The sequence below is a fragment of the Vicugna pacos genome, chromosome 2, assembly GCF_048564905.1.
Source record: "Vicugna pacos chromosome 2, VicPac4, whole genome shotgun sequence".
NCBI classification, from domain to species: domain Eukaryota; kingdom Metazoa; phylum Chordata; class Mammalia; order Artiodactyla; family Camelidae; genus Vicugna; species Vicugna pacos.
Genome location: NC_132988.1, coordinates 85,634,676 through 85,662,410, shown reverse-complemented (window position 1 = coordinate 85,662,410; position 27,735 = coordinate 85,634,676). Strand labels below are relative to the sequence as shown.

The 27,735-nt window shown below is 46.7% G+C and overlaps 2 protein-coding genes across 3 annotated transcripts in view; one reads left to right on the top strand and one right to left on the bottom strand.

Moving 5' to 3' along the window:
• The first annotated feature begins 13,369 nt into the window (after positions 1-13,369).
• On the top strand, positions 13,370-17,250 carry RASL11B (RAS like family 11 member B). The gene is made up of 4 exons (XM_006198126.4): positions 13,370-13,668; positions 14,297-14,353; positions 15,515-15,591; positions 16,405-17,250. Exons 1-4 carry the CDS (start codon positions 13,527-13,529, stop codon positions 16,873-16,875), a joined length of 747 nt encoding a protein of 248 aa, XP_006198188.1. The 5' UTR covers positions 13,370-13,526; the 3' UTR covers positions 16,876-17,250.
• A 4,796-nt stretch (positions 17,251-22,046) lies between these two features.
• SCFD2 (sec1 family domain containing 2) overlaps positions 22,047-27,735 on the bottom strand; it is a 351,298-nt gene continuing 345,609 nt past the window's right edge. For both annotated transcript variants that reach the window (XM_072943848.1, XM_006198127.4), the window contains one exon: positions 22,047-25,622. In XM_072943848.1, coding sequence (XP_072799949.1) covers positions 25,530-25,622 — 93 coding nt within the window. In that variant the 3' untranslated portion in view covers positions 22,047-25,529. The remainder of the gene's footprint in view (positions 25,623-27,735) is intronic.

Below are 27,735 nucleotides of genomic sequence, written 5' to 3'. Positions count from 1 at the left end.
ACACATGGGGGGAAGCATGACTTGGAGATCTGCTCTTTGACCTGCCTGGCATTCATTTCCTAATTACAAGCAACCTGTTTTCACTCTTGGTCCCAGTGATTCAGCAGCGCTGACCTCACCCACTCTGCTCCAGGGCTGGGCAAGGGATCTACAGCCTGGCCAGTTAGCATTTTCTATCCTCTTGGCCAAGGTGATTGCTTTTGGGTTGGGAATAGAACCTAAGCTGGGCCAATGATACTCAATTCTAGAACTTTTGCTGGAGTTACTGGGAAAGAGTTTTTCTCTTTGAGCTGAGACTTGCGAGCTGTGTGGCTGAGGTAAGTCCAGAATTTCCAAGCACAGCTACCTGGCCAGAGCCCACCTGGGAAGGAGGACAGGTAAGAGAGAAGTTGGCCTGAGACCTATGGACCAATGGATGCCATCAGAGCCTGTGAACCCAGCCAGGCCTGAACCCACCAAGTCTACCTTTGGATTTTCCAGTTGCACAAGCCCAGAAATTCCATTGTGAACCTTAAGCCGGTTTGAATTGAGTTTCTGTGATTTTTTTCTGCAAAACGTATCCTGACCACTTTGAAAAGAGAGATTTTTTTTTCCTATCTTCCCTAGATAAGATGAAAACCACTCATTTTCCTCCACTCCTGAGAGGAGACCAGTCCTGCTCTCTCAGCTGAAGGCATCACGGATTATTCGTCAGCATCAAAGGCTGACACCATGATGACCCCATCTGCAACAATGACCCAAGGATCGAGGGATTTCAGTTTGAGTGGGGGGCAGCTGTGAGCAGAGGCTTTCTATGGGAAAAACTCGGGCTTTCTATTGCTTTGCTGACTCAGGCTTTCTATGGAAATCTCTCTTCATTGTTGTAAGCAACTACACATCTGCTGTGACATTATGGCCAGCTTTCTACTACATAAGCCATCAATGTGACATTAGTATCGACTTCCCCAAAGCATCCCTGAGCTCACTGGGTACCGGGCTTGTGACTGTCAGCTCCTGTTCAGTAAATCATGCAGCCAACGAGAAGGAAAAGTTGAAATTTTGCAGAAATTAGGGCAAGGTAGTCCATAAATTTCTACTGACTTCACTTTTCTCACTCAAGTAAGTGTTTAATGAGGTAGAGGGAAAGGCATCATCACAGATTTGGAATTATTCTCTACCACCGGCCTTCCAGCGGGCGTAAAGCCAATTATTCCACAGCACAGGCTGGCGAATCAAGCCATTACAGGTGAGTGGTCTGTCTCCAGAGGGGCTGAATCTGTCTGGACTCGCGCTGAACTTTTATCATGGAAGGAGGGCAACGCCCCAGGGGCTTTGGAGAGGCTACTATGTAAGTCTAGCAACTGTCTATAAATGTGCTCTCACTGTCCCCTCTCCCTCTCCGGCACCTTTCCCCTGCAGCTCTCTCTGCATCTGTTCTAATGGGAGGACGGGAATGAGCCGGCCCAGTCCCTGGGGTCTGGCAGGATTTGCTTTTGGGCCGTGGACTTCATATCTTGCTCTTTGGTCTTTCCATGCTCTTCCAACCTCCAACCTCGGCTGGCTGATTCCTCTTCCTAGACTTGCCTCTGCACCTGTATTCTCCTGCACTACAACCGTGTCTGGCACATAGGAGCCACGCAACCCAGGCTACCTTGACGCACAGCTACATTCATGCTTATTCTACATGGTGCTCCAGGGATGCCATCTATGTAGAAGACAACATGAATGGAGCCCCCAGGAACTGGGCAACTCAGTGATTGTACTTGATAGATTTTGTTGATGAATAGACAAATACATGAATAAATGAATGAATGAGTGAGTGAGTGAATCCAGCTGGTCATGCTTCTCTCCTTAGACACACAAGGTTCTCCTGTTTACTAGCTTGCCTTTAAATTGTATTCATAAATATTGGCTGGATGGTATCAGCCTGTAAATTAATTCTGTTCCCATGTCTATCCGTTCTCCATGTAAGTAATTTGAGTGCTTCTTTCAGCTTCTGGACAAGTTCTGCTCCAGCAGCCATTTTTTTGTGTTCCTGGCCTTTGCCATCCTCCTTTTCTTGTTTTGTGGTCCCCTGTATCCCCTCTCCCCTATTTTTCTGTTACTCCTGCTTGATCTCCCATGTGGATTTTTGCCCCTGGAGTGTCAAGGCACCAGGATCAGTGCTTTTAGCTCCTTGCTTTCTTGTGGAAAAACAAATGTCAGAAATGAACAATAATTCAAATCAGCCATTGAACTGTGGTCTGTTTCTGACATTAGCTATGGTTGCAATGTTTCTTCTCTTATTTCCTTTGGTCCCTCACACTTTTTGGTTTTAGCAGATCCTGGGGTGCATCTCTTTTGCCAACAGGCTCCAGAAGGGTTAGCTGGCTACTGTGAGAGCATCTCGTGCCTCCTGGAACCTTGGCATCCTCCACTGAGTTTGGACACTAGAGAGTACCAAGACTCATGTCTAAACACGCTGCCAAATCCTCTGGTCATCTGGTAACATCTGACTCATCCAGTCCAGGTCCCCACTCCATCCTGACATGATTCCTTCTGTCGGCGCAGCCTCTCCCCCGCCCCCAAAGATGCCACTTTCATTCCTCCTTCAAATGCACCCTCTCATTCAAATCTCCCTCATTCTACAGGGCCTGGCTCATCTTCCAGCTCTTTGAAGATGCCTCCTGTGGCCACTCCAGCCCTACTGATCTTCCTCTTTCTCCTTAAGGACAACTTGACATGCTTTTTATGCATCACAATATATTATCCATTCTTTCCTCGGTAAATCTTGCCTTCCTAACTAGGCCATACATTCCTTGGGAGCAGGGATCATGCCAAATTTTTTCAGTGACCTTCACACGGCCTCCCATACACGTTGATTTAAACAAATAAACGTTAACCGATCCTACTTCATAGTTAAATACCTAGTGTTTCTGGGGTATTTTTGTTTTAACGTTTGAAAAAGCACCAACTTTTTTTTTTTTTAACTTTTCAGCATCACGTTGATGAGGACAATTGGACTAAGTCCATTTGCTAGGGCTGCAGAGCAGACAAGAATACTTCCTCTAAACCCCTGCTGGAGCCTGTTACCTATACATAACCGTCACATGGGCAGAACACAGGAAGCAATTGAAGGTTCTTGGATGATTAAGTGCTCAAGTAGGGCTGTGGTGTTTGTCAACAGCCACCAGCGTTCGGCAAATGTGCTGCTGGTTACTGAGCGCCGGGCCTGTTGTGAAGCTTTTTCTCCGCTCTGAATGGGACTGGCATCATGTGATACAAGGACAGAAGGTGGAAAAAGCAAAACACCAAGAAATAGATGAATTGGCCATTTTTCCTTTTTAAAAGCACCTTGCAGAGTACTTGGCTTATGGCTGGAGTTAAACTGAATTTCACTCTGCAGACCCCGTTCTAAGCACACTGCCCCTTGGTACTAGCCAGGGGTTGGGTCCAGATTTTGGCCCCTCAGTTACCAAAATCTGCAGGTGCTTAAGTCCCTTATTTAAATGGTGTTTACAGTCTGCCCTCCGTTTCTGCGGGTTTTGCATCCATAGGTATGGATGGCAGACTGCAGTTTCTTTTTCAGGTCTTGAGACTTCTGGGCAAAATGAAGAGGTGGTTGAACTGAATGCTCAAGTTATATTCAAGAAATGATACTCTTTCCTCCTCCCACCCTGGGATAAGCTGAAACTCTTCGTTTTGGTGTTGCCTTTCTGATTAACCAGTTCTCAACTTTCTATATGCTGACCCTAAATTAACATGATAACATTCTGGTCAAATTCCAGTCCTGTAGCCGTGGTCAGGGAAATGCTCTGACCCTGGTGGGTTATATGAGAAGTCACTTTTTTTTAATATACGAAAAGTCATTTTTAACAACTGCAGCCCCTATCACACCACACCACACCATACACACACGCGCGCACACACACACGCGCACACACACAGAGCTTGGGACTCTAGCCTTTCCCCAGCCTCCTGCCCTCTTCCTCCTTGCATTTCACACTTTCCTTTCCCAATGCAAACCCTCTCCACCTGCAAGTTGCATAGAAGATGGAGAAGTGAGATGAAGGCTGAGGACAGGGGTTGGGGAATGGGTGGGATATGGCCCCCGGGGAGCACCCTGAGAAGTATGCAGCAGGCTGTGGGCGATGGGGCTCAGGAGTCAGACTGTCTGGGTTCAAACGTTGCTGTTTCCACTTCCTACCTATATCATCTTGAATAAACTGCTTAGCTTTTCTAGACCTGGATTTCATGGCACTAAACAAAGAGACAACAGCATTAGCCTTGTCTTGTGGGTTTGTGGTAACAATTAACTGAGTCAATATGTATGGAGCACTTGGAACAGCGCCTGGGACATGGTATGTGCTTAATCAGTATTCATTATCATTGTTGGGGAAGGCACGTGAATCTAGGGCCAGGGACCAGGATAAGACCCACACGAGTCAGATTGTATCTGCTTATTCCTGCCCACAGGCAGCTCTGTTCATTAATTTTATTCAGCAGCTATGGAGACCTAGCACATACCAGGCATTTATCAGGCACAGAGAATACAGAGGTGGAAAGATGCTACTATCCTTGCCCTTGTGAGCTTATGGTCCAGCCTGTCCCTGCGCATTGTGGACGCTGGCTGTGCAGCACAGTGGCCAGCCCCTAGAAGGTCCAGGAGTCACTCACCATTACTCTCCTTCCTCGTGGACATCCTTCCCATGTAAATTCCAGAGTCAGTCACTCATCCACATCCTGGCACACTCCCCTCCTCGGCCCCCTGAGACGCCACGCCCCTTTCCCTGCTTCTGCTTCCCTGTACAGAATGTCGCTGCCTGAGCCACACACACCGTGTTCCTGTTCTCACATCAGCCAGTCCTTTGGTTCCTGAAGCATTCTCCGTGGATGTGACCTGCCTGTTCTGTTCTCCTTGGGCCGACCCCACCTCCACCCTGTCGTTGCCCAGTCTACCCCTCAACCTGGGCCAGTGGCCTTAATTCTGCTTCCTGAGACCCCAGCCAGCCAGCTGTAGCACGCACTCCATCTTCTTCCCCCGGCCATGACCTCCGACTACAAAGCCATCTTCTTGATCTGTCTCCCCGCATCCATGGAAAGAGTGAACCAGGACTGAGCCAGTGCCTGGAGCAGCCCGGAAGTCTGTCTCACCTCCAAAGCCCATCTCTGTGTTCTCATCCCCACCCTCCCTGCACCGTCTCCGGTCGTGACTCCCTCGCTGTCCTCGTCCACACCTCTAGCTTCCTCAGTTTCCCTCTACCGCCTCCTTTCTCAGCGCACAGAAAACGCACAGATTCATTCATCCGTTCATTTCTTCACAAACACCTACTAAGTACTAGTGTGTGCTGTGCGCACACTTCTAGATTCTGGAGCTGGAGCAGTGAAGACACATCTCTACCTCCAAGGAGCTTACTCTGCAGTGTGGAGAGTTGGACAATAAAGAAATAAATAGCTAGTGCATTGGGGGTGAAGAACACAGCGAGCTGAAGCACTTGCCAGTGGCCCTGGGCCCAGAAGTGAGCTGGAGAAGAAGGATGGGGGTGGGGGTGGCGGGCTGGTCGCGCCATGGAAGGGCCTCCTGTGGGTCAAGCTGCTTTGTAATGATGAGGGAGAAGCTGCTAAGGGGCTCCCTCAAGACGCTGCTTCGTTGACCTGTTGAGGAATTCCTCGAGCCGGCTGCTCCAGCACCACGGTCTGGAAATTGTTCTCTACCATGTTCTTAGGCTTGGAGTGCGCTGTAACCTTAGGGAGGCTGCCACATTCTGCCCTAAAATCACAGTGGGCCTGATTAATAAGCAGTGCACTAGCTCTTCTAAAAGAAATGATTCCATCTCTTGCCTGAAGATAGGGAGAGAGGAATGCCTCGGCTCTTGGCTGTAACTGCGTGTTTTGGCAAATAAGCACAAGAGAGATTTCAGTCTATCTCTTCAACTCAGCCCAGGTAAGGAGGGATTTGGAAGAGGCTTTGATTGGGTTGTAAATACATTACTTCTCAACAACTGATTAAGGGACAGTCCAGGCTGGAAAAATAAATCTGCTTCATTCTCATAATGAAGATATAAAAGTATATTTTTATAATTTACAGAGCACTTTCATATGTCTAAATTTATCAGATAGTCAACAGGTGTATGGCACAAAATCTGTTATAACTTACTTACCATTGAGCTAAATATATTTTTTATTTAGCATTAGAATACACATCTTCTGCAAAAAAAAATTAAGTTTTTTTTTCTGTTGTTATTATTTGCTTTTAGAGTCAATTAAGAATGGTCTCAAACTACACTGGGTTTTTTCCTATCTTGAAAAATGTAAGGTCCTGGAGCAGCTAACTTGACATTCCAAACGAATTAATAATGGACTTCACACCGCATTCCCAGCAGAGATGCCCCAGCATACCACTCCTCATGTTCCTCAGGTCTGGAATGTGTAATTCCTCTACGAGCTACATTCTGCTGTGTGCAGCTCTATTTTGGGACTGAGTTGTTTCTTTATATAGAAACCAGTACCCTTGTCAAATCAAGCGAGTACATGAGTCATTTGTGCAATTCCTAGAAGCGATCACACCAAATTTTTCTCATCTGCTATCCATTTTCTTTTTTAATCAGAAGGGAAATGCATTAACAATACAAATACCTTGGTGAAAATCCTAAACTCTCATAGAGCACTGTTAGAATAAAAATGTTTTTTTGGCAGTGACTGAATTTCATGCTTGTTGAAGAAATGATCACATCACCGTTTCCATTTTCACAAACCAAGTAACTTACGTACCTCTGCTAACTTGGGGCCCCATTTCTATAAATCACACTCTGACTCATGGTATTTTAGACACTCGTGAATGACCTGAGCCAGTGGTGCTAATTAGGGTTTAGAAAGCGTTTGATGGTTACTGTGATTTTGAGAACCAGATAAAGCAATGAGAATCAGTGGCTTTGGTCCTCAGCAAGACTTCATTCCTCTGAATTCCACCATCCAGGTGATCTGGGGAATGAAGAGAAGCGAAGTTTGTTCTGTCCTCATGACATAGGTGGATATTTATGAAGAGTTTTGATTTTCCTTTAGCTAAGGAGTTAAGGCTGCAGAGAGAGGCTTTGTCTTCTGCGCAAAGACAAATAAGGATGCCTAAAGTGTCCTTGGGTGACCTTTTAAGCACCCCTAGGGGAAGTTAGAGGGCAAAGATTAGGTGTGTTCAATCTACTTAAGAATTTGGAACCAAAGGTTCTGCTAAACAATTGGCTCAGTTGTTCAAAATCTTTTTTAACTGTTTCTGCTGGTGCCTATCACCTGATCCGAGTATCTTGTCAAATTTCCCAAGAGCATTCATTCATGGAGGACCAATACTTACCTCTCTCTGCTTCTTAGTCTTCTATATAAATGATGAGTTAGAGAGAAGGGGCAGGATCCTTGTAAGCTTGTAGGATTCTTCCCGCTGGAGAAAAGAAGAAAATGATCTCAGGGAACACGAGCGCCGTTTAGTTGCAATATTGTCAGACCTTCCATTTCACCAAGGGAACTCCTAACAATAAATAACGGTATTTGTTAATAATGCAGTCAGGTCAGTTTCTAATGTTCAGTGTGTTAAAAGTCCTTCGGAAAATGGGTGCTGTGAGTTTTCCTACTCTCCAGGAAAAGAGCAGAAATTCACTAGTTGTTCTAAGTCATGTTTAAAACTTGAATGTACTCTGAGTTATTGTCATCAGATTACTTATCATATTGGTCTTCTACATTCCCAGAAAAAGTGACAAGCTGTTAAGACTTACATCATTGAGAGGAGAAGAAAATCTCAGATTTTGCCCTGAATGAAAAGGAGAACTCTTTTCACCTTTTCTTTTACCTTCAGTTTATATGTTACATTGAAATAGAGAAAGAGGGTGGAAGAAACCTTCCAGAATAAGAAAGATAAAATCCGATACAGTAGCAAGGGACTATAATTGTAGAACACTAGTTCTTCTTTCTCCCTGAGTGTGGAAAGGGGAGACTGTGGGCTATTTGCTACCATGGAAACCAACCAAGGTATGTGGGGGGGAGGGAAGGCCCATTAGAGGAACTTAAAGATCTACTTTTTTCAAAGTTAAAGTATTCTGGTCAATAGGTGATCTTTCTAATGGCAAGAGATGTGTGTGTGTGTGTGTGTGTGTGTGTATGTTTCAGCGTGTGTGTCCTTTGTATTTAAGATCCAAACTGCCTTCTCTCCTGCTTTGTCTTCTGAACCTAATGATTCTGTCTTTCAGTCCGGCCTCTACTAAAAAGAAGGTTGACAATTAAAAAAAAAAAAATCATTGTGTCCCCACTGTGTACCAGGAAAGCTCTCTGGAGTGAAATGCATGGGACTGTAAGAAATCCAACACACAGTGCATGGAGCCATCAGATGAAAACCCTCTATTATGTTTACTTCTATCTGTTGCTAGTTTCACACCCAGAGAGCTCCTAGAAAATGAGCAGCTTAAAATGAATTCTATCCGCTCCTTAATCCAGACGCTGCTTCTGAGCCATGGTTCTTTTTAATTTTTGAAACTGAATGATAAAAGCGCTATTAAAAGTTGTCCTCAGCAAAGAAGCAGGAGACACGCCTCCCATGTTTTCTGTTCCTTTATACTTCCATGTCCCAGGAAGCACCTTTCCTTTTCCTTACCAGTTCTTTAGTCCCTTCCAAACTACCATGGAAGGCAAAGGAGCAATGGACCAGATGTTTGGAAAGCTGGTGAGGACGTCAAAGTCTCTCTTTCAGGAAGGAGGCTATAGGAGCAAAGATACCAGCTCAGGATAAACGTGCTGCTGTGGATGATGGGGCATTCCCATCACCGGAAGTATTCTTGATTAGGCTGAACAATCTCTCAGCAGGGATACTGTAGGAGAAAGTTGGACTAGATGCCCTATCCTATATATATATATATATATATTTTAATAGACTATTTTTTTAGAGCAGTTTTAGATTCACAGCAACGTTGAGCAGAAGGCACAGACTTCCCATATGTAGCCCGTGCCCTCTCCATACACACAGCCTTCCCCATTATCAACATCCCTCACCAGAGAGGTGCATTTGTTACAACTGATGAATCTAAGGGTTTGGACAAATGTATAATGACATGTATGCCCCATTATAGTATCATACAGAGTAATTTCATTGACCTAAAAATCCTCTGTGCTTCACCTGTTCATCCCTCCAACCCTCCTCCCCATGGGCAACCACTGTTCTTCTTACTGTCATCTTAGTTTTGCCTTTTCTGGAATGTCATACAGTTGGGATCATACAGTAAGTGACCTTTTCAGATTGGCTTCTTTTACTTAGTAATATGCATTTAGGCTTCCTCCATGGCCTTTCGTGGCTTGATAGCTCATTTATATCTAGTGCTGAACAGTCCATTGTCTGGATGTACTAAGATCCTTCCAGGGTGTGTGTTGATTTCTACAGACTGCAGGACAGCACTGATAGGGTAGTCACAGGGTGAAATAAAAAGGAAGGGACAGCCCCACGGCTGTGATTTCCAGTGAAGGAGGCCGAGGTCAGATTTCTGAATGACAGGCGCTGCTAATACTGGGATCAGTCTTGGTGTGGCTTGTGCAGAGACCACAACGCCACACAACCAGAATGTGTGAGGCCTTGTTCAGTAGAGGTGACAGAGATCCAACTCAAACTGGCATACTCTCAAAAGCAACTGTGTTGATTCCTGTAACTGAGAATTGTAAGGGGTGTCTGGATTTTCAGGTGTGGCTGAATGCAGGGCAGGAAAAGATGCCATCAGGGTCCTGGCCTCTCTGCCTCTAAACTGCTTTCTTTCGGGTTGGCTTCATTCTGAGCCTGACTCCCCCACAAGGTGGCAGGATGGCTACCTGGGGCTCCTGGCTCACTTTCTACCAGCTGATTAACACCAGTGCAAGTGAAGTACCCCTTTCCCCAGCAAAACTCTCTGGGAGGTATTTCATTGGTCCAGCCCTGAATGAATCCCTGTGCCTTACTGGTATCGACTCCTGGAATTAGGGATGTGTGTCTCCCCACCACCAACGCCAGAGCAACATAAGAATGAAGCAGGAGAGGTTTCCAAAGCAAAATTGGGGTACTCGTATTAAAGAATGGAAAAAGATCTGAGCAAGTAACATCAATAAATACTCCCTGTGCCAGGCTGTAGGAAAACAGTTCTATAAAGCAGAGCTAAGTGTCAATACATAGTACAGAAAAGCAATGAAAATAGTGGTCTTGAACAGTGGTCTCAAAAAAATCAACTGAAAAAGAACCTCATCATACTCTTTTATAATTGAAAATTAAATGACTGGCAGGGCCCAATCTCTCCTTTTCTGGGCTTTTATGTTCTTTGTGACGGTGGAGAAGTGTGGAAGAAATGGTGAGTTCACACTCGGCCTCCTTTCCATTTCTAGTGTGTTACGTTAACCAAAGAGGGAGAGAGCAAGAGAAAGCAGTTTAACCACTGCAGCGTTGCATCATAGGAGACTATCTCACTGTGAACATCCTGGATTTTATTTAAGATATTCATCTTTTTCAGATTTTGGCTCTGTTCTTTATAGGACATATGACCTTGGAGGAATTTTTAACGTGAAACTTTGTTTTCTCATTTATAAAATTGAATGGTGGTGAATTACAGATGGCCACAAATTCTTTGGCACTACTCCCACCTAAAGGTGGGCTCTGTGCTCCTTGCCCTTTAATCTGGGTGGGCTCTGGCATGGACCAACAGATACAGCAGACGTGATGTGATGCTGTGCCAGTTTCCATGCATGGGCGTAAAGAGACTGACAGCTTTCACTTCCTTTCTTAGAATACTCCTTCTAAGGGAAGCCATGCTGTGAGGAAGCCTGAGCCAACCACACTGGGAGGCAGGGTAGACAGAGATGCTGGCTGGTCCCAGCTGTTCCCAGCCATTCCACCTGAAAGGCAGATATGTCAGTGAAGACTCCATCTCAGATGTGCCCAGATGAGGCTTCAGCTGACTCCAGCTCCAGCTGCCATCAGACTGCAACAAAACGAGAGACCCCAAGGGAACACTGCCCAGTTGAGTAGTCAGCCCACAGAACTGTGAGCCACGAAGATTTGGGGTGGTTTACCATGTAGCAATGGAAAACTGCAACAGGAGGTAATGATGACTTCTACCTCATAGGACCGTCACAAAGGTAAAGGAGATTTTTGTTTGCTAAATCCCTAATCCACAGCCTGGAATAAAACAAGCCTTTAACATTTATCAATTCTCCTGTCCCTTCCCCTTCCTTTTCATTAATTCTATGAATTTCCAAGAAGGGGTAACTCTCAGCATCATCCTCTGAGGCTGGGTGGGGTGGAGGTGGCCTATTTGCTAGATGTTTGGAATTTCAAGAACTTTTCTCCTCTTTCTTTCATTTCTGGTTCTTAAAGCACAGCCAGATCATTCAGACCTAAAACAAGAATACCAAATTCAGCCTTTGTGCTTCAGACAGGAAAATCATAGGCTTGGTTCTGGCTCATGGTACTGAAAATCAAGAAGTTAAAATGATTCAAAGCAAAATTCCTCTTGACAACTTTTATCATGTCTGTGTGTGTAAAAAGCAATTCAATAAAAACTTTAGACTACATAATAATTTTACCATGTAAGCATGGTCGAATTACAGGCTTTTTTGGTGGGGTAGGGGTTTAAAAGTACATGGTTACCTGTAATTATAGTCTTACTAAGTTTGATTTTATAGAACAGCAAAATTCAAGTTTGTTTTAAACCATGCAGAAAAACAGAGTGCATTTTGGATGTACTCGTTTCCCTTCTGACTCAAATGGCTGAATTTCTTTCCTTCTTGTGACCTCCCTAGAAGTCAACCTTTCATTATGTTTCTTGTTAAGGTGTGTGTCTTGCTAATCACATTGTCCGTCCTAGAAGACTTGCTGCCAAGCAATTTGAGATTGCTCTTCTATTTCTCCCTTGAATTCTTGAAAACACCTAAACTGTGATCGGCCAGAGGGTTCATCTCAGCATCTGAGCTGTGTCAGAATCATAAATTCTGTCACATATCTGGTCAGTTAAGTCAAGGTTGGAAGGGGGAGTCAAACTAGATGCCTGACATGTGTAGAGAAGGAAATTGGTTTACTTTCCTTTTACGTTTCAACCTTTAATGTGGGTGTGGACCCAATACCACAGTGTTTGTTGTCTTATGCCTCTTGGGTAAAAGCTTCTGGAACATTTGGGGGCCCACAAGGTTAGAAGGGTGGGGGGACAGGCGGAGAGATGAGGGGATGGGGAGGTGGTCAGCCTGAGTGTCTGGTGACATTGTGCAGTCAGTTCCAGCTTATGGAATGTTGCTTGGATGGAGAATTCAGCCTACTATTGAAGATGTCTTTCCTTGGCAAGAATGTAAGGGGCTGGAGCTTGGGATTTTATGAGCACAAATTGACATCAAGTCACTTAACTAATCTTGCCATTCCTTCTGACTAGAGACTAAGTGCAGACTAAGGTCCAGTTTCTGCCTCCCAATCCAGTCAGTATCCAGAGACAGCGGGGCTGTTTCTTTCCTTTTCACAGCTCTTGGAGGAAGAAGTGCGACTGTGTGTAAGGAGCTAGAAAGCTTGTTCTATAATTACTTCTTGATTTGCCTCTGGGTGTGCTGTACATACACCCGATCGTTTGCGTGTTCACGTGAGCTTGTCAGAGGGTGGGTGTCGGTGAGTGTCACCCTCCTGACAAGAGCTAGAGCAAAAGGCGTGACATTATTTCTCCCCAAAGTCAAAGTCACATTTTGGGGGGGTTGGGTAGGGGTCTTTGTTACTGATCACCATTGTGGCCAAATCTATGATCCGGGATGCCACTCCGGATGCAACCAAGTCAGTGCAATCACGCCCCAAATTAAGGAGCCGGCCACCCGGACGGGCGACCCTGAGCGCTCACACCCTAGAGGCGCTGGCCTCCTGGGCGCGGTTCCCTGAGGGTGGGCAAGGCGGGGCTGACAGGTCAGTTGGCTGCAGGGAGTAGGCGGGCGGGCTGGGCAACCAGGCCGGTGCAGACGCCTGGGAATGCTAATGGGGGGCCGAGGCCGCGCCCTCCCGGGCAGGCAGGCGGACAAGGCCGGCAGGCTTCCCTGACGGCTGCTCCCGGACCGCGCCCCATTTCCTGGAACACGAGGCGCCCACAACCCCGGAGCCACAGCATCTGCCCCGTGCCGGCGCAGCAGCTGCCCTCCCCGGCGCCCGCCATTGGCTGCACGGTCGGCTCCGGCCCACACGTTGCCCACCTCCTGGGTCGGCTGCCCCATTTCCCTCGCGCCTCACGGGGCCCCGCGCTGGCTCCGGGCGACCCCAGGGGCGCGGCGCGCGCTGGTGGCGCCGGGGGCGGGGCCTCGCGCAGGGCGCCCCAGGATTGGCCGCGGGAGGCATGGGGCGGGGCCAGCCCCAGAGAAAACAGCGCGCGCGCAGCCCGGTGCTGTCCCAGCCGGGAGCCTGAGACCTTAAGAGCTGCACGCCGCGCGCGCTCCAGGGCAATTTTTTTTTTTTTTTAACCGCGGAGCCCCCTGCCGGGTCCAACTGCCCTCTCCCGCGCAGTGCAAGCCTCTCCCGTCGCTCTGGTCCCGTCCCTCGCGGTGCAGCCCCGGCCGAAGCGGCGATGCGCCTCATTCAGAACATGTGCACCATCGCCGAGTACCCCGCCCCGGGCAGCGCAGCCGCTGCCGATTGCTGCCTGGGGGCGGCGGGCCGCCGCCTGGTCAAGATCGCCGTGGTGGGGGCCAGCGGTGTGGGTAAGACCGGTAAGTCCTTGAGCTCCGGCGAGAACCTGCTTATCTCCGGGGCTAGAGTTGGGCGGCCTCCTCTGGAAGTTGCGGTTAAATGAGGCATGGGGGAGAAATGGGAGCTGCAACAGGACCGCCCACCCTCTTCCGCTGATCCGCTGTCCCCCGGGGGGAACCCTAGCCGTCATCGTTTCCAACCCTCTCCTTCATCAGATGAGGGAAACAAACTGTGGTCCTGAATGGCCAGTCGACCCTCTACACCATCCGCACAACTGAGATTCGAATTTTTGGCTTCTTGAGCCTCTGACAGTGCAGCACACCGAAAGGGGAGTTAGTGAACGTAACCCCTCCTGGAGATCTTTAAGGTTAGGAAAGAGGAAGGTGTGGCTCGGCCGGGCTCAAAGGATGGGGGTGGGCCAAATGACCCTTCCAGCTGGACATAGCCATAATTCATGATGCCTTCTGGCCCCCTCTCCGTTGTGTCTGGAAGAAGGGTCAAGGAGCTAGCTGCACTGTAGGAATTTCACTTGGTGGCCGACTGGCTTTCTGGGAGAGAGTTATTTTTCAGGCTGGGGGTGGGGTAGAGACCAATCTAGCTTCTTGTGCCAAGGTTAACCCTCTTCCCTTTCTCTTTTCTGACCTGCAGCTCTGGTGGTCCGGTTCCTCACCAAACGATTCATCGGTGACTATGAAAGGAATGCAGGTGAGGAAAGTATTTGAAGAAAATGCTGTCAGCTTGCACCAGTACTGCTGTTCCCAATTTTTTAGTATCTGCCAGGCAGGTTCTTCAGAGTGACAGTCTGAGCACCAGGATCCTGCCACTTCCAATTTTGCTTGCCCTCTCCCGTGCTCCCAGCACCCACCCCCCAACCTGCCATCTGGCCTCATTCCATTCCAAGCCCATTCATCATTTTATCAAGTGCCTGAAAGTATTCCTCTTGGTATGTTTTAACTATAGGGACCCCGGTTGGAAGCACCCTTTGTACTCAAGAGCCTCTCCCTTCAAAACACTCCAGCAAAAGTCATAAAAAAAAAAAAAAAAAAAGATGGCCGGCTCCTCCCCCCAACCAGTCACCCTCTCTGCTGGCTGCCTTTCAGAGATGACCTTTTAATGCAAAGGCCAAAGGAGAGGGGTTGTAAACCTAACATTCTCTTTTCTTAACAAAGAAAAATAACTAGATGGTAAAATTTTAGGGGGAGAGTTCCTGCATAAATGAGAGGCCACTATTTTTCAATCCCTGTGATTAAGAATATCCACTGGGAAGATATAAGGGCTTTCTGCCTATGCTCTGTTAGCAAATTGTTTAATTCCTTAGGCCACATGAAGTACCTACAGGGGATTATTTGAAATGCGCTATATAAACCATCCCAAGATAAGGCATAGCAGCCTTTTGCTTTGATGTAGAGTTGGCTATGTTATGTCACATTTTTATTCCAACTGATAATGTTGGCCTTGCATTCACTAATAATATTTGCCCACCAAGCCATTATATCTAATGGCTAAAATAGAAATTTATGCCAAAGAGTGACAAGTACTAAAAATAAAACAGAAACCCTACACATGCTGAACAAGAACATTTTTTTTGAGGAAATTCTCTAAACATAGAAGCTTGGTTTAAAATTAGACAACTAAGTTTCCAAAAACTTACAAGTTTTGTCCTAGTTTTAATAAATCTGCTAATACGGGGTAAAAATTGCATTTGTTTGAAAATAAAATCTGAAATAAGCCCATTAAATAGAATAAACTATAGCTTATTTTTGTGTACTGGTTCAGGTTATATTTTCTAAGTTAAAAAAAATCCCACAATATTTTAAAAGTAACAAGAAGGAAGAACATAATTTTTTTTTTTTTTTGCCTTCACAGGTAATCTCTATACAAGACAAGTCCAAATAGAGGGTGAAACCTTGGCTATTCAGGTTCAAGACACTCCAGGTATTCAGGTGAGAAGCTCTGAGACATGCGTCTAGGTCAAGGGGAGTCTGCTTGGTCGTGGAATTGTTCAGTTGTTTTCAAAGTACCTCATGCTGAAGGAGGAGAGAAACTTGGGGAGTCAAGTCCAGGCTTTTATATGTTGACACTTCAGTCATATGTGACTGTTGGTCAGTCTTAGCCTGGCTTAATTTGGGAGATTTGGCCACGGGGCAGAAATCTTCTCTTAGGAGGGTTCTACCCAGCAGAGAGACCAAACCAGACACACTTGGAATTCGCAAAATGCCCTAGCTATGGTTAAAAAGGTCAGTTTTTGCATTTGTGCTTTTGGCATTCGAAATCAAACATCTAGGTATAGTCTCCAAACACTTGGAATCACTTTTATATTGTGGAAAGTTACTCTATAGACAAAGAGCCATGCTAGTGTGTGTGTGTGTGTGTGTGTGTGTGTGTGTGTGTGTGTGTTTCCCTCTGGAACTGGGCAGTTATCCAGGTTTAAATGCTTCCAGCTCCTATCTTTACTTCCCCAGACTTACTGTCTAGCCAGTTAATTTCCCATTTTGTGCAACTACAAAGTCGCTCTGCATGGAGTTCTCTGCAGGTCAGTTTTCCACTTGAGTGTGGTGAGCTGCTCTGTTATTTATTCCAACTCCGTGCAGCTGGATCAACATATTGTCAAGAAAGCTGAAGTGCAGGGGGATAGAACTTGTTTATGGCCTGCAACCTGGCGTTCCTGTTAAGGGCTCTTTTGAGTTCTCTATCCAGCCAGGCCAGGGCTCTCTCCAGGCCTCGCCCTTCACCTTGGCATCAACCCTCCCTTTCAGGTCCACGAGAACGGCCTGAGCTGCACTGAACAGCTGAATAGGTGCATCCGCTGGGCCGACGCCGTGGTGATTGTCTTCTCCATCACCGACTACAAGAGCTATGAACTCACCAGCCAGCTCCACCAGCACGTGCAGCAGCTGCACCTGGGCACCCGGCTCCCTGTGGTGGTTGTGGCCAACAAAGCTGACCTGCTGCACATCAAGCAGGTGGACCCTCAGCTCGGACTGCAGCTGGCCAGCATGCTGGGCTGCTCCTTCTATGAAGTGTCCGTCAGCGAGAATGACAACGATGTCTACAATGCTTTCCACGTCCTGTGCAAAGAAGTGAGTCACAAACAGCAGCCCAGCAGCACGCCGGAGAAGCGACGGACCTCCCTCATCCCCAGGCCCAAGTCCCCCAACATGCAGGACCTGAAGAGGAGGTTCAAGCAAGCCCTCTCTGCCAAAGTCAGGACCGTCACTTCCGTCTGAGGCAGGGGCGCTTAAGGGGGTTTGGTTTTCCCAGGAAGAGGCCCGAGGTTCTTCCAGAGCGGGAACATTGGATGCTGGCAGTTATTCATGGTTCCAGAAAGGGCTGAAGCGGAGAAGCTAGGAGGGCCAGGAGGGCCAATGGAACTGCTGCAGGAGAGGAAGCGTTGTCTTGAGCAGGGGGACAGAATTGAAGGGCTTGAACGAGCTCACTGAGCCAGCCCCTGAATATGTGACATGTCTCCCACATCTTTCCTTTGCAGTGGGGAGGGGGCACGATGGCTTCAGATTTTGTTAACTACCTTGTAAATGATGGTCAGTTGTAGATTCACCAGATATATTGATGTGATTTACAATGGGAATGAAAGAACAGTTAAGCATTCACAGGCTTTCTTCTTCTTTTTTTTTTTTTTTCTTCTTTTTTTTTTCCTTCCTCTCTCAAGTGGAAGAATTGCTTTTCTCATCCAAGTATGATGTGTGTGTCTGGAATACTTTTCCTTATAGAATGCCTTTCTAACCTGAAGGATACCCAGATTTCTTTGTTAAAGAGTAAGGAGGAAGATACGACCCCGACCCCTAAAAAGGGTGGAGTTTATGGGCCAAGCGTTATATATACAGACATGTGTAAGCTTATGGGCCTACAGGAAGGTGCCGTTTCCTCCCGTCCCGGGATGAGTCTCGGGGTGGGGGATGTGTTGAGTGGTTGAGAATTCAAACTCTTCAGCCTCAGACTTTGAGTAATTGTGAGACTGTATAGTTTTCTTTTAACTGTTGTATCAGGTATAGAAAAACAAAATGTGTCCATTGATTTTGGTGTGATTTGTGTAAATAGCTCCCAGCAATGACATTGGGTTGTTTCTCCACTTGGCTGAGTTGTAGCTTAAAGACGGAAACAATATCTTACAGCGAGTGAACAGATGTGGGGGCAACCGCCAAATCCCCTACACGGATGCACTTTAAAAAGCCACTCATGCTTTGGCTTTAACTGTAATTAATTTATTTTACGTACAATAAATCTCATTTGAAAAGAGCAGACGTCTGACTTGGTCCTGATTGAGACATTCACCTTCTGTCCTTCAGACACAGTATTTCTCAGCACCTTGTATTTCTTGAGCACGTCAAGTCAGGCATGATGCCTTCCTAGGACTAGCTCTTAAGTCTCACAACAAACCAATGAGGTGCTTTCTATTATCATCCTCATTTTACAGATGAGGACACAGGCGTGAAAACAAGTGAAACAACTTGTCAGAAGTCCCAGCCTGTGAGTGTTATAAGCTGTAATTTGTCTGCTGCTTTATAGTCACAAGTAGCACATCTGCGGGGGCGGGGGGGTGTAGCTCAGTGCCCAAGGTCCTGGGTTCAATCCCCAGTGCCTCCATTAAAGGCGGGGAAAAAGACTAACACATCTATTCATTTCCCTCACGATCCTCCAGGTAAACCTAAGACAAATGTCTGGTTCTGTGTTTTATGCTGATACGAGATCTCTTGGCGAAGCCGTTTGAAGACCATGTTTCTCCACAAGATGATTGCTTCTCGATACGGGCTCTATTTGGCAAATAATCTTTGGGTATGCTGCTTTCAAAAAGTGTACTTTGCTCTCCTTTTGTAGAAGCTCATAGCTGTTGATCTGGGGCTGTTCGGGAACCCCTCCCATGAAGCTCCTGCCCCAAGTGTAAATGCGAAGACTCCTGGGCCTCTCGTCTGCTTCCTTTGGGCCTGGGAGACCCTTCATACAGGCGAAGTGAGTCACCACCCTTATGGGCAAATAATCACACCTTACATTTGTTTGAATAGTGCTTTCACATACCTGACGTCATTTCATCCTCAGGACAACCCGGTGAGGATGGTGGGGGAGGTAACGCCACCATTTCACAGATGAGAAAAACAGGCTCTGGGCTTTGAGTGATAGCTTCAAGTTCACACAAAGGGCATGAATCAATGGCTTCCGACTGTATTTGGTGTTCTTAGTCCTTTATAATAGCTCATATATAGGCTACTGCTGCCTATGTGGGGCCATGCAGCCAAAGGAAACGGCCATAATGAATAGTTATTGAGGGCCTATTATGGGACGGTGTCAGACTTCCAAATCTGTTTTCCCACGGGGTAAATGCCCTGTTTGCTCTTGACAGGCCTTCTGGTGATGTTCCAGACCTTCCTTACACAGAGGGCAATTTTCTACCTCCAAGCCTAACCTAACCTTTGAGAATGGGCTATGTGTTGGGGGCAGGGAGGGAACGGTGCTAACATGAGATGCTAACGACATTTCATTCCAAAGGCAGTGACAAGGATCTCCAACTAGATTCTGCTTGTGTTGGTCTTTACTTATGCTACATGGTTTTTAATGTCCAGTGAGTGAGAGGTTCATCTTGAGATACTGAACAATGGTCTTCTGCTCATGCTCTGGGATTAAAGAAGGTAACTTTTCTGGGGGCTTCATCTTGCAAAGGTGATAAGCAGCACAGGACATCCATTTCTGAGTGACACACTGCTTCCTCCCTCCCCTTTCCACCTGCACCACGAGTCTGCAGAATCCCCGCCCCCACCAAAGCCTCTCCTCCTCCCTTGCAAGCTGCCCTTACTGACCCCCTGGTGTCTCTCAGTCACCCCCCACTACCCTGGTCTCTCATACTTCATCTTAGAAGTCTGGGGTGGGATGGTCTCAGAGCCCTAGTGCTCCCGGTCTCCCCCCGGGTATAAAGTGGTTTATTGGAGGCCACTCTGGGAGAAAGAGAGACTCCCAGCTGGAAGCCACCCAAGTCCCAGTTCAGTCCACTGTCCCAGGCTGACTTGACTATTTATAGTTCTAGAATACACCACGTTTTCTTCTCTTCTCATGAATTTAGCTTCATTATTTCATGACTTTTGTTCATCTCTTTCATTACATCTCTTAATCCCTCTCTTTTAAATTTCTGAACTACAATCATAGGGCATGAAAAATGGTCCCCTCCCACCTAGGTAGGGAATGCCTCCTTTGCCACCTGGGTAAGGGAAGGGAGGGGTGTGTGTGTGTGTGTGTGTATGTTTGTTGAGGCGCGCAGGGGAGTAGATAAAGGAATCAGAATTTATTGAGCATTTACAATGTGCAATTATAATTTAAATTATTTTATAGATTATAATCTACCTCCTTTAATCTTTTGAAGAAAGGAAGGTAATACTACCACTTCCAGTTTAAAGATGAGAAAACTAAGGCTCAGAGAGAGTTCACACAGGCAATAACAATCACTTTCTTTTGATTGAAAACCTACATGCCAGGCACTATAGGGGGTGTTTGAAATAACTTCCATTCTCCACACCAAACCCACAATCCATCTTTAGTTCCTTCTACAGATGCAGAGAAGGGAGGCTCAGAAGGACAAAGTAGTGGTCCAGCTCCTAAGTGGCAGATTCAAGACTCCACCTAGGTCTGCCTGATGCCACAATCCAGACGTCGGGCTTTTGGCCCACCCTTCACAGCTCTGACTCCTCTGAGCAAAGCCCCCACATCCCCTGTCTTGCAGATGCTGGCCCTCCCTGCCCTGGCCCGTGCTCCCTGTCAGGCTTTCCTCAATCTCTCTGTTGCTGCCCTGGGCCTGGCCCCAGACCCGCCTGGCTGCCACGGCCACATCTGCTCTTGCCATCAGCCGGCTGCTCCCCGGCCTCCAGTCCCAGCTCAGTAATAAAGACGTCCAGGCTGGGGCGGGGGCCCAGAACAGCCCACAGCCCGTCTGCCTCAGCACCGGATCCTTGTCTGTCGTGATGTCTGGCTTTCGAGTTTCCTCCCTGCTGCAAATCAAAACCATCCGCATACTCTGCAGCCAGCCTGGCGCTGTGCCGTGAGCAGCGATGGCTAAAAGCCCCTGGCCTCGGGCTCCCCATCAGCTCCCCGCCACTGCCCCGCCTCCAGCCCCAGGTCCAGGAGCTGCAGGCCTATCTATAGGGAGCCCCTTGTTCTGGTGAAAAATGGGATTTCGACATTCATTTTACACTCCCTGTGAGGGAGAAAGCAGATGTGTTTTCTGGACAAAGGCACAAAGTTGTAGGCAAATCCCTTAGGAATGAGCAGTTGGGTAACTCCTGGTCCTAGGTCTGTACTGGTGGGGGATGGGGCTGCCCTGCCGAGTCTCTGCCGGTAAGTCAAGACAGAGCGCTTGGAAAAGGCCACGAAGGAATTACAGAGCTTTATTTATTACAATGAATAACCCAGGAGAACTAGAGTTTTCTGCACCCCCTTTAGAATCTAAAGAGAGAATCTTCCAGAAAGTTCTTACTGTCCTCATTACTCTCCTAATTTGATGAGAAGAGAACAGGATCAGGGTTATTACTGATTGTGGCAAGATCCCAGCAACCATCCCCCACTCTCCCTTCTCAAATACCCTCCATCATCTGGTTTTGTCTTTTAAAACCCCTTTGAAAATAGAGATGGAGTTTCTCTTAACGTTTCTTGGGCAGCAATGGCAGGCGACATTTGTAATATTTGCTGTTGGGATTCTGTTTCTGGTAACCGGGGTTAAGTAAATAATAGTAGTCTTGCGGTGAGCTTGGTGGAATTCCTGGTTATTGGGATAACACTGTAATGGAGGGGGCCCTGGGGTACACAGAGCCATACCATAGGCCCCGGCCTTCCCTCAGGGGACACCCCTTAGCTGCCGCAGATCTCCAGCACCCCCGGGGCACTTCCACACACTTTTCAGTGACCGCTGTGTTTGCCGGGAAGCGGACTCTAAAAGGAGGCTTTACAAAGGTGGAAGTAAATTGCTAAGGAGTTTTTCATCTCCATCAATTGTGTTTATCAAGAGTGGCCTGTGAGATCCTTAGCAGGAGGCTTACATTTGCATGTGATGGTTTTGGCTCCCACCAGCCAGGGTTTCAGCAGTAAACACTCTGACCCAGGCTGGGAGAGGAGAAATCCGCACTTACCACTCAGCTCAGTCTTTTAAGTCGGCTGCAGGTGGCTGGCCTCTGGTAGGGGGAGAATCCCTTTAGAACTGGCACATGGCTGAGGCTGAAATGGTAAGTCAGGGGTCAGTCTCAGAATCCACATAACTATTTTGTGGCTAACGCTAGTGATGGACAAAGTTCTATCAGGGAGTGGGCTCCGCATGGACAATCAGTCGACATTAACTACCAGAAATGGTGACACTTCGTAGCCAGCTTGCCAAGTGACATGTTACAAGTGCTTTACATGTATTGTCTTTTAAAAAATATATATGTATTTATTAAAGTACAGTCAGTTTACAATGTTGTGTCAATTTCTGGTATACAGCATAATGTTTCAGTCATACATGAACATACATATATTCATTTTCATATTCTTTTCACCATAAGTTACTACAAGATATTGAATATCGTTCCCTGTGCTATACAGTATGAACTTGTTTATCTATTTTATATGTATTAGTATATGCAAATCTCAAACTCCCAGTTTATCCTTTCCCACCTCCTTTCCCCACTGGTAACCATATGTTTGTTTTCTATGTCTGTGAGTCTGTTTCTGTTTTGTAAATAAGTTCATTTGTCTTTTTTTTCAATTCCACATATAAATGATATCATATTGTATTTTTCTTTCTCTTTTTGCCTTACTTCACTTAGAATGACGATCTCCAGGTCCATTCATGTTGCTGCAAATGGCATTACTTTATTATTTTTTATAGCTGAGTAATATGGGACATACTGTGTCAGGTCACTGTGAGAATTAAAAGACTTAATACCAGTAATCAAAACAGCATGGTATCAAGTGTTTAAATTCTCACAATGACCCGACACAGTACGTCCCGTCCTTGTCCAATTTCATAATCAACTGAGACCAGGAGAAGTGAACCACTCTGTGGAGGAGCTGGGATTCGAACCCAAGTCATTGAAGGGGCTCCAGGCATCGCTCCTGGTTGCATTATTCTGAATGTGGGACCAGGGTGTTATTCCTCCTCCATTTTCGCATCTCCTTGTGGACCCCAGGAAGGGCTCCAGAGTTTTTCTTCATATAACATTATTCTCCTGTTGAGACTATATCATTTTGTGAGGTGACTTTCCTCGTGTCCTCTACAGTAAACACCTACGCTTGTTGGGGTCACATGCTAGCCACTGTGCGAGGAATGGCTTCCCTCTCCAGCAGCCTTCTCAGGGACCATTCATTACCATCTGGACCTTACAGACGGAGGCACCAGGCTTGGAGAGGTGCACGCTGCTGGGAGCGGCAGAGCTGGAACTTACACCCAGAGACGACTCTGGAGCTCTGTTCTAACCAGTGCTCCTCTGCAGGGTGCCAAGCGCGTGATCCCCTTCTCCCCCACTTCCCCCCCCCCCCCCCCGGGGAAGCGAGCACAAGAAGAAGGCAACACCAGAAAGGGTTCAGGAAGCTCTGCCGGGGGCCATGTGCTACTTCCCGAGTCCCCTCTTTTTCCTGATCCGGTGAAGGGCCTTTGCAGGATTTATACCAAGTTCTCATGATGCTCCTGCTTTTAACTCAAAGAGCAGCACACTTTCCTGGGCCTCCTACCTTCCAATCAAACCAGACTCTGGTCAACATAAACTTCTTTCAGCCCACCTTTACTCCAAAGCCTTCTGCTTCCTGACTGCCTGCCTAGCTCAGTTCCTCCAGCCAGCGACCACAGAGATGGAAAAAGAAGATCATTAACTAAACTTCTGATGTTTTCCCCACCACTCAGAGACCGCCTTTGGCCATATTTAATCTATTATTGAGAGTATTTTGGGGACATAGTAACTGCTTCATGATAACATTTACAACCAGAAACTTCCTCCATTTATCATTTCAGATCAGAAGCCTTTGAGATGTCTTTTTTTTTAAAGAGGAAATTAACTTGTAAAAATACATGAAGGCCACAGAAGTAATATACAAATACATGTTGACTATAAAAAAAAACTCAAATGACACAAGTAGATTGAGAGCAAGACTTCCCCTTTCGTTAGTCTTCCTATAATGTACTCCTTCCCAGAGGGAACCACGTGTGAGCAGTTTGATTTTTCTATTTCCAGAAAGTTTCCTTTGCATATAGACATATGGTTTAAAAGTTAACCTCGAGCAAATACTCACAGAGGGCCTGAGCATCAGGAGAAGCACCAGGTGCTTAATTCTGTAAAACCAGAGAGTCAGGGATGCACCTGGCTCTTCCCCAGGATGGCCTGGAACCTAGCAGGGGGCCTGGTCTGTGCTGCTGGATATGTGGGAATGAATGCATGAATGAATGAATGAACAAACGAATGCAGATTGGAGACAGACACACAAAAGGTTACTTCATTATTTTAGAAAACAGCGATCTTTGCTTTAATTATCATTTCCTTTGCTATTGCCTTTTCTTCCTCATTCAAGTTCAAATTTGGAAATAAGCAGAACAGGAGAAGCAGCCAGTATTTCAGCACCAAGAAAGAACTGGTGTTAGGTAGAAAACATCCTTGGACAAAATAAATAAGCCAGGGTCTAGGAAACCTGCTCTGATTACATCTCAAAGTGATTTCCAGCTCCATGGTTTTCTCACATGGTGATAGTGCTTTGCAGAGAACTGAAAGCAGAGACATAGAGGATTTTGGTTTACATTTTATTTCCTCCACCTGTTTAATCCGCACTAGCCACTGTTTTACAGGTTTATCTCTTTATTACAAACATCTTTGAGAGATGCTAGGAATTTCCACCAACTGTACACCTATTAATGTGCGGTTCCAAGCAGTTAATTTTGGCTGGAGTTCTTGTATAATTTCACTCTATGGGTCTAGGTTTTTCTGCTATGGCCAGAAGGGAGACTTAGACCCACAGAAAAGAAAGCTTTATATTTCAGTAGAAATGTGAAATCACAAAAGTCACAGAGGTTGGGGTTCCAACTTAGACTCCTTGGACCAGATATTTTTATTGGAGCCTTCCTTGGGGAGGAGAGGAAAGCTTTAACAGGCAGAGACAGCCCTCCAATCAGCCTCTCTCCCACTACTGTTCCAAGCAGGCTGGCAGCCCTGCCCAGTAAGAGAACTGGAACAATGCAGCCCTTTGTATTGGCAGGCGATTTACAAAATGGGCAGACAATCAGCACTGCCCTGGCCACTACCCCTCCCTCGCCTTTCCAGAAATGGCTCAGATCAAGAGAGAAACAAAGCCTCCGATCCTCTTTGCAATGTTCCCTCCTCAGCTATATAATCTTAAAAACCAACCTTTCCTCGCACTCATGATTCTAAAGCATGTCTAACTCTTCCTTGAGCAACTGCAGATCAAAAGGCTTGTCATCTACCAACACACACCAACAGGCACTTACTTAGAATGAATGAACTTGCAGGTGGAATCAGAAAGATCACAGATAGAGGGTTAAGGATAAAGGGGAATTATCACGAATTAGGCCAGCTGAGAGACAGTTTGACATCTTTAGAAAAATGAAAAAGGTTTTTGTTTTCCCTTCCTTAATAGAGGCGCCGGGGATTTAACCCAGGACCTTGTGCAAGCCAAGCACACGCTCTACTGCTGAGCTATACCCTCATCCCTAAAAGGTTTTGTTTTGTTTTTTAAGAATCATAGAAATTCCAGCTAAGTAATTCACTGTGTGGTTATAAAGACCTTCTGGGCAGAATTCAGTCATATCCATGATTAGAAACAGGGACACTGATTTTGGAGGCATATCTTGGATGGTGACAGCGAACAGTGTTGGGATTTCCAGCCCGGTAGGTCTCATCTTCTTAGCAGATGCTCAGAAGCCAAGGTCTGGATGTAGCCGGTCAGTCGCAAATAACAGCTCAGGGATGTTAAGTGGCTTCAGGAGTCGCGTGGACAGCACAATTACCTAACAGGAGGAGCAAACACACCGCAGACAATTAGGGAAGTCAGTTCCAGTTTATTAGACGATGAGAAATCAAATGCAACATATTTCTTTGGGGGAAGCCATGGGATGGGGTGTTGTGGAGAAAAAGGCAGAAGGTGGCAGCTTGAATGCCTAGGGATGCTGGTGTCCCGGGTGGAAGGAGGATGCACAGGCTGGGAAGGATGGCTCATGGGAGGGCAGGGCCGTGCCTGCTGAACCTTTAACCAGTGGGTGCTGAGAAGGGCGAGCGAGACACCTCCTCATTACTGCATTGAATTTGATCAGACTGTAGCTCTGCAATCCAGTAATTTGCCCTCAGTATAGAGAGTTCTCCCTCTTCCAGAGAGCCTTTGCTCCTCCAGGGAAAGTGAGAAGGCACACACAAGAGCTGGATGCTGTCGCAGGTGATAATGATGGTGACTGAATTCATTTTCTAGAAACAAAATTGGTGGCTTAAATAACAGAAAATTATGGTCTCCTAGTTCTGGAGGCCGGAAGTCCAGGATCAAGGTGTTGGCAGGGTTGGTTCCTTCTAAGGGTTGTGAGGGAGAATCTTCCCTCCTAAGCTTCCTTATGTCTTCACACTGTCTTCCCTCTATGTGTGTCAGCCTCTATGTCCAAATGTCTCCTTTGTAAGGACACAGTCATATTGGATTAGGGCCCACCCTAATGACCTCATCTTAATTTGACCATCTGCAAAGACCTATTTCCAAATAAGGTCACATTCACAGGTACTAGGGGTTTGGACTTGAACATCTTTTGGGAGGGGACACAATTCAACCCATAATGACAATAATAATGATGATATTTGCTAATATTTATTAGTCCTTTGATGTTCCAGGCATTGAGGATGATCTCATTTAATATCCATTTAATCTTCATAACAACCCTCTGAAGCAGGTGCATCTATTATTTCTATTTTGCAGAGAAGGAAAATACAGCACAGAAAGGTTAAGTAACTTGTCCAAGGACACACAGGAAGTAGATGAGTCAGGATTCCAACCCAGGCAGGCTGGCTGCAGTGTCCAAGTGCCTGCCCAGCCACTTCTCTATTGTCAAGGGCTCTGGGAGGGCTGCTCACTCCCCTCATCCCCAAGGACCTTTGGGCCTCTCTGGCCTGTCACTGTGGTGTCCCCTCCTGTGTCCCTGAGTCTGGGTCGGTCCTCTGAGGCAGATTTCCCTATGCAGCACTGGGAAAGCTTATTCCCAGAGTTGGGCCGGGGCAACAACGTGCTTTGTCAGGCTGGTGAGGTTTGTCCAAGCACGGGTTGGTGCACCCACCGGATGAAGGTGACCTTGGGAAGTGGGGAAGGAGGTACTGGAGTCTGATGCCGGGGTCCAGCTGCTGCGTGTGGGGGCGTCTCCGCCTGTCGGCTGGCCTGGGCTTCCCTGGGCCACACCGCCCGGTCTGGCCTCTCCGGAGCGAGCAAGTGGGCATTCACACTCACACTTCTCCCCTCCTGCCCCCAGAGTTGTCCCAGGAGGAACCAAACCAATAAGTTAGCCAACTCACTGGCCAAAAACAGAGTCCACAATCCAGTGTGGAGGAAAGGCAGAGGGAGGTAAAGAGAGAAGGAAGCATTTTATAACTTTCTTGTTGTTGTTGTTAAAGAAATGAGGGTTATTACAAAGTTTTCTGTTTCAAACAAAAATGAACCTTTGAAAGCAGTGATTTTACTTTTTCTTGAAAGACAATTATCCTTGAAAATATATGGTTAATGTCAGCCAAGTCATATTGTGGGCAGAAAAAAATACACTGCGCTGTGTTCACATTTTTCCTTGAGTCATGTGATGAGAATTTGAGGGCAATGAGTCAATATTAGGATCTCCTTGTCATGCAGTGTAGACACCATTTGCATATGTGTCCCTGGAGGGGGTCTCTACTCATTCCTCAGGGTCTTCCAGGCCAAGCCAACAGGTGGTTAAGAACAGCGGTGCCCAGGCCAGCACAGGCGTCAGACCCTGGCAGAGCCCAGCTCCCAGCTGACCGGCTGCATGCCCCACGGATGGTCCCTTCACTTGGGGCCTTACCCTATCCATCCCAGAAAACACCCAACAGCCTAGAGCTTATAGCATTGTGGCAAGGATGACTTAA

What these genes read in the sequence shown, in the direction of transcription:
- RASL11B (XM_006198126.4), top strand. Translation starts at nt 13,527, where the DNA reads ATGCGCCTCATTCAGAACATGTGCACCATCGCCGAGTACCCCGCCCCG. An exon ending in TGACTATGAAAGGAATGCAG is followed by an intron (nt 14,354 to 15,514) that starts GTGAGGAAAGTA and finishes TTGCCTTCACAG; the next exon opens with GTAATCTCTATACAAGACAA. An exon ending in AAGACACTCCAGGTATTCAG is followed by an intron (nt 15,592 to 16,404) that starts GTGAGAAGCTCT and finishes CCTCCCTTTCAG; the next exon opens with GTCCACGAGAACGGCCTGAG.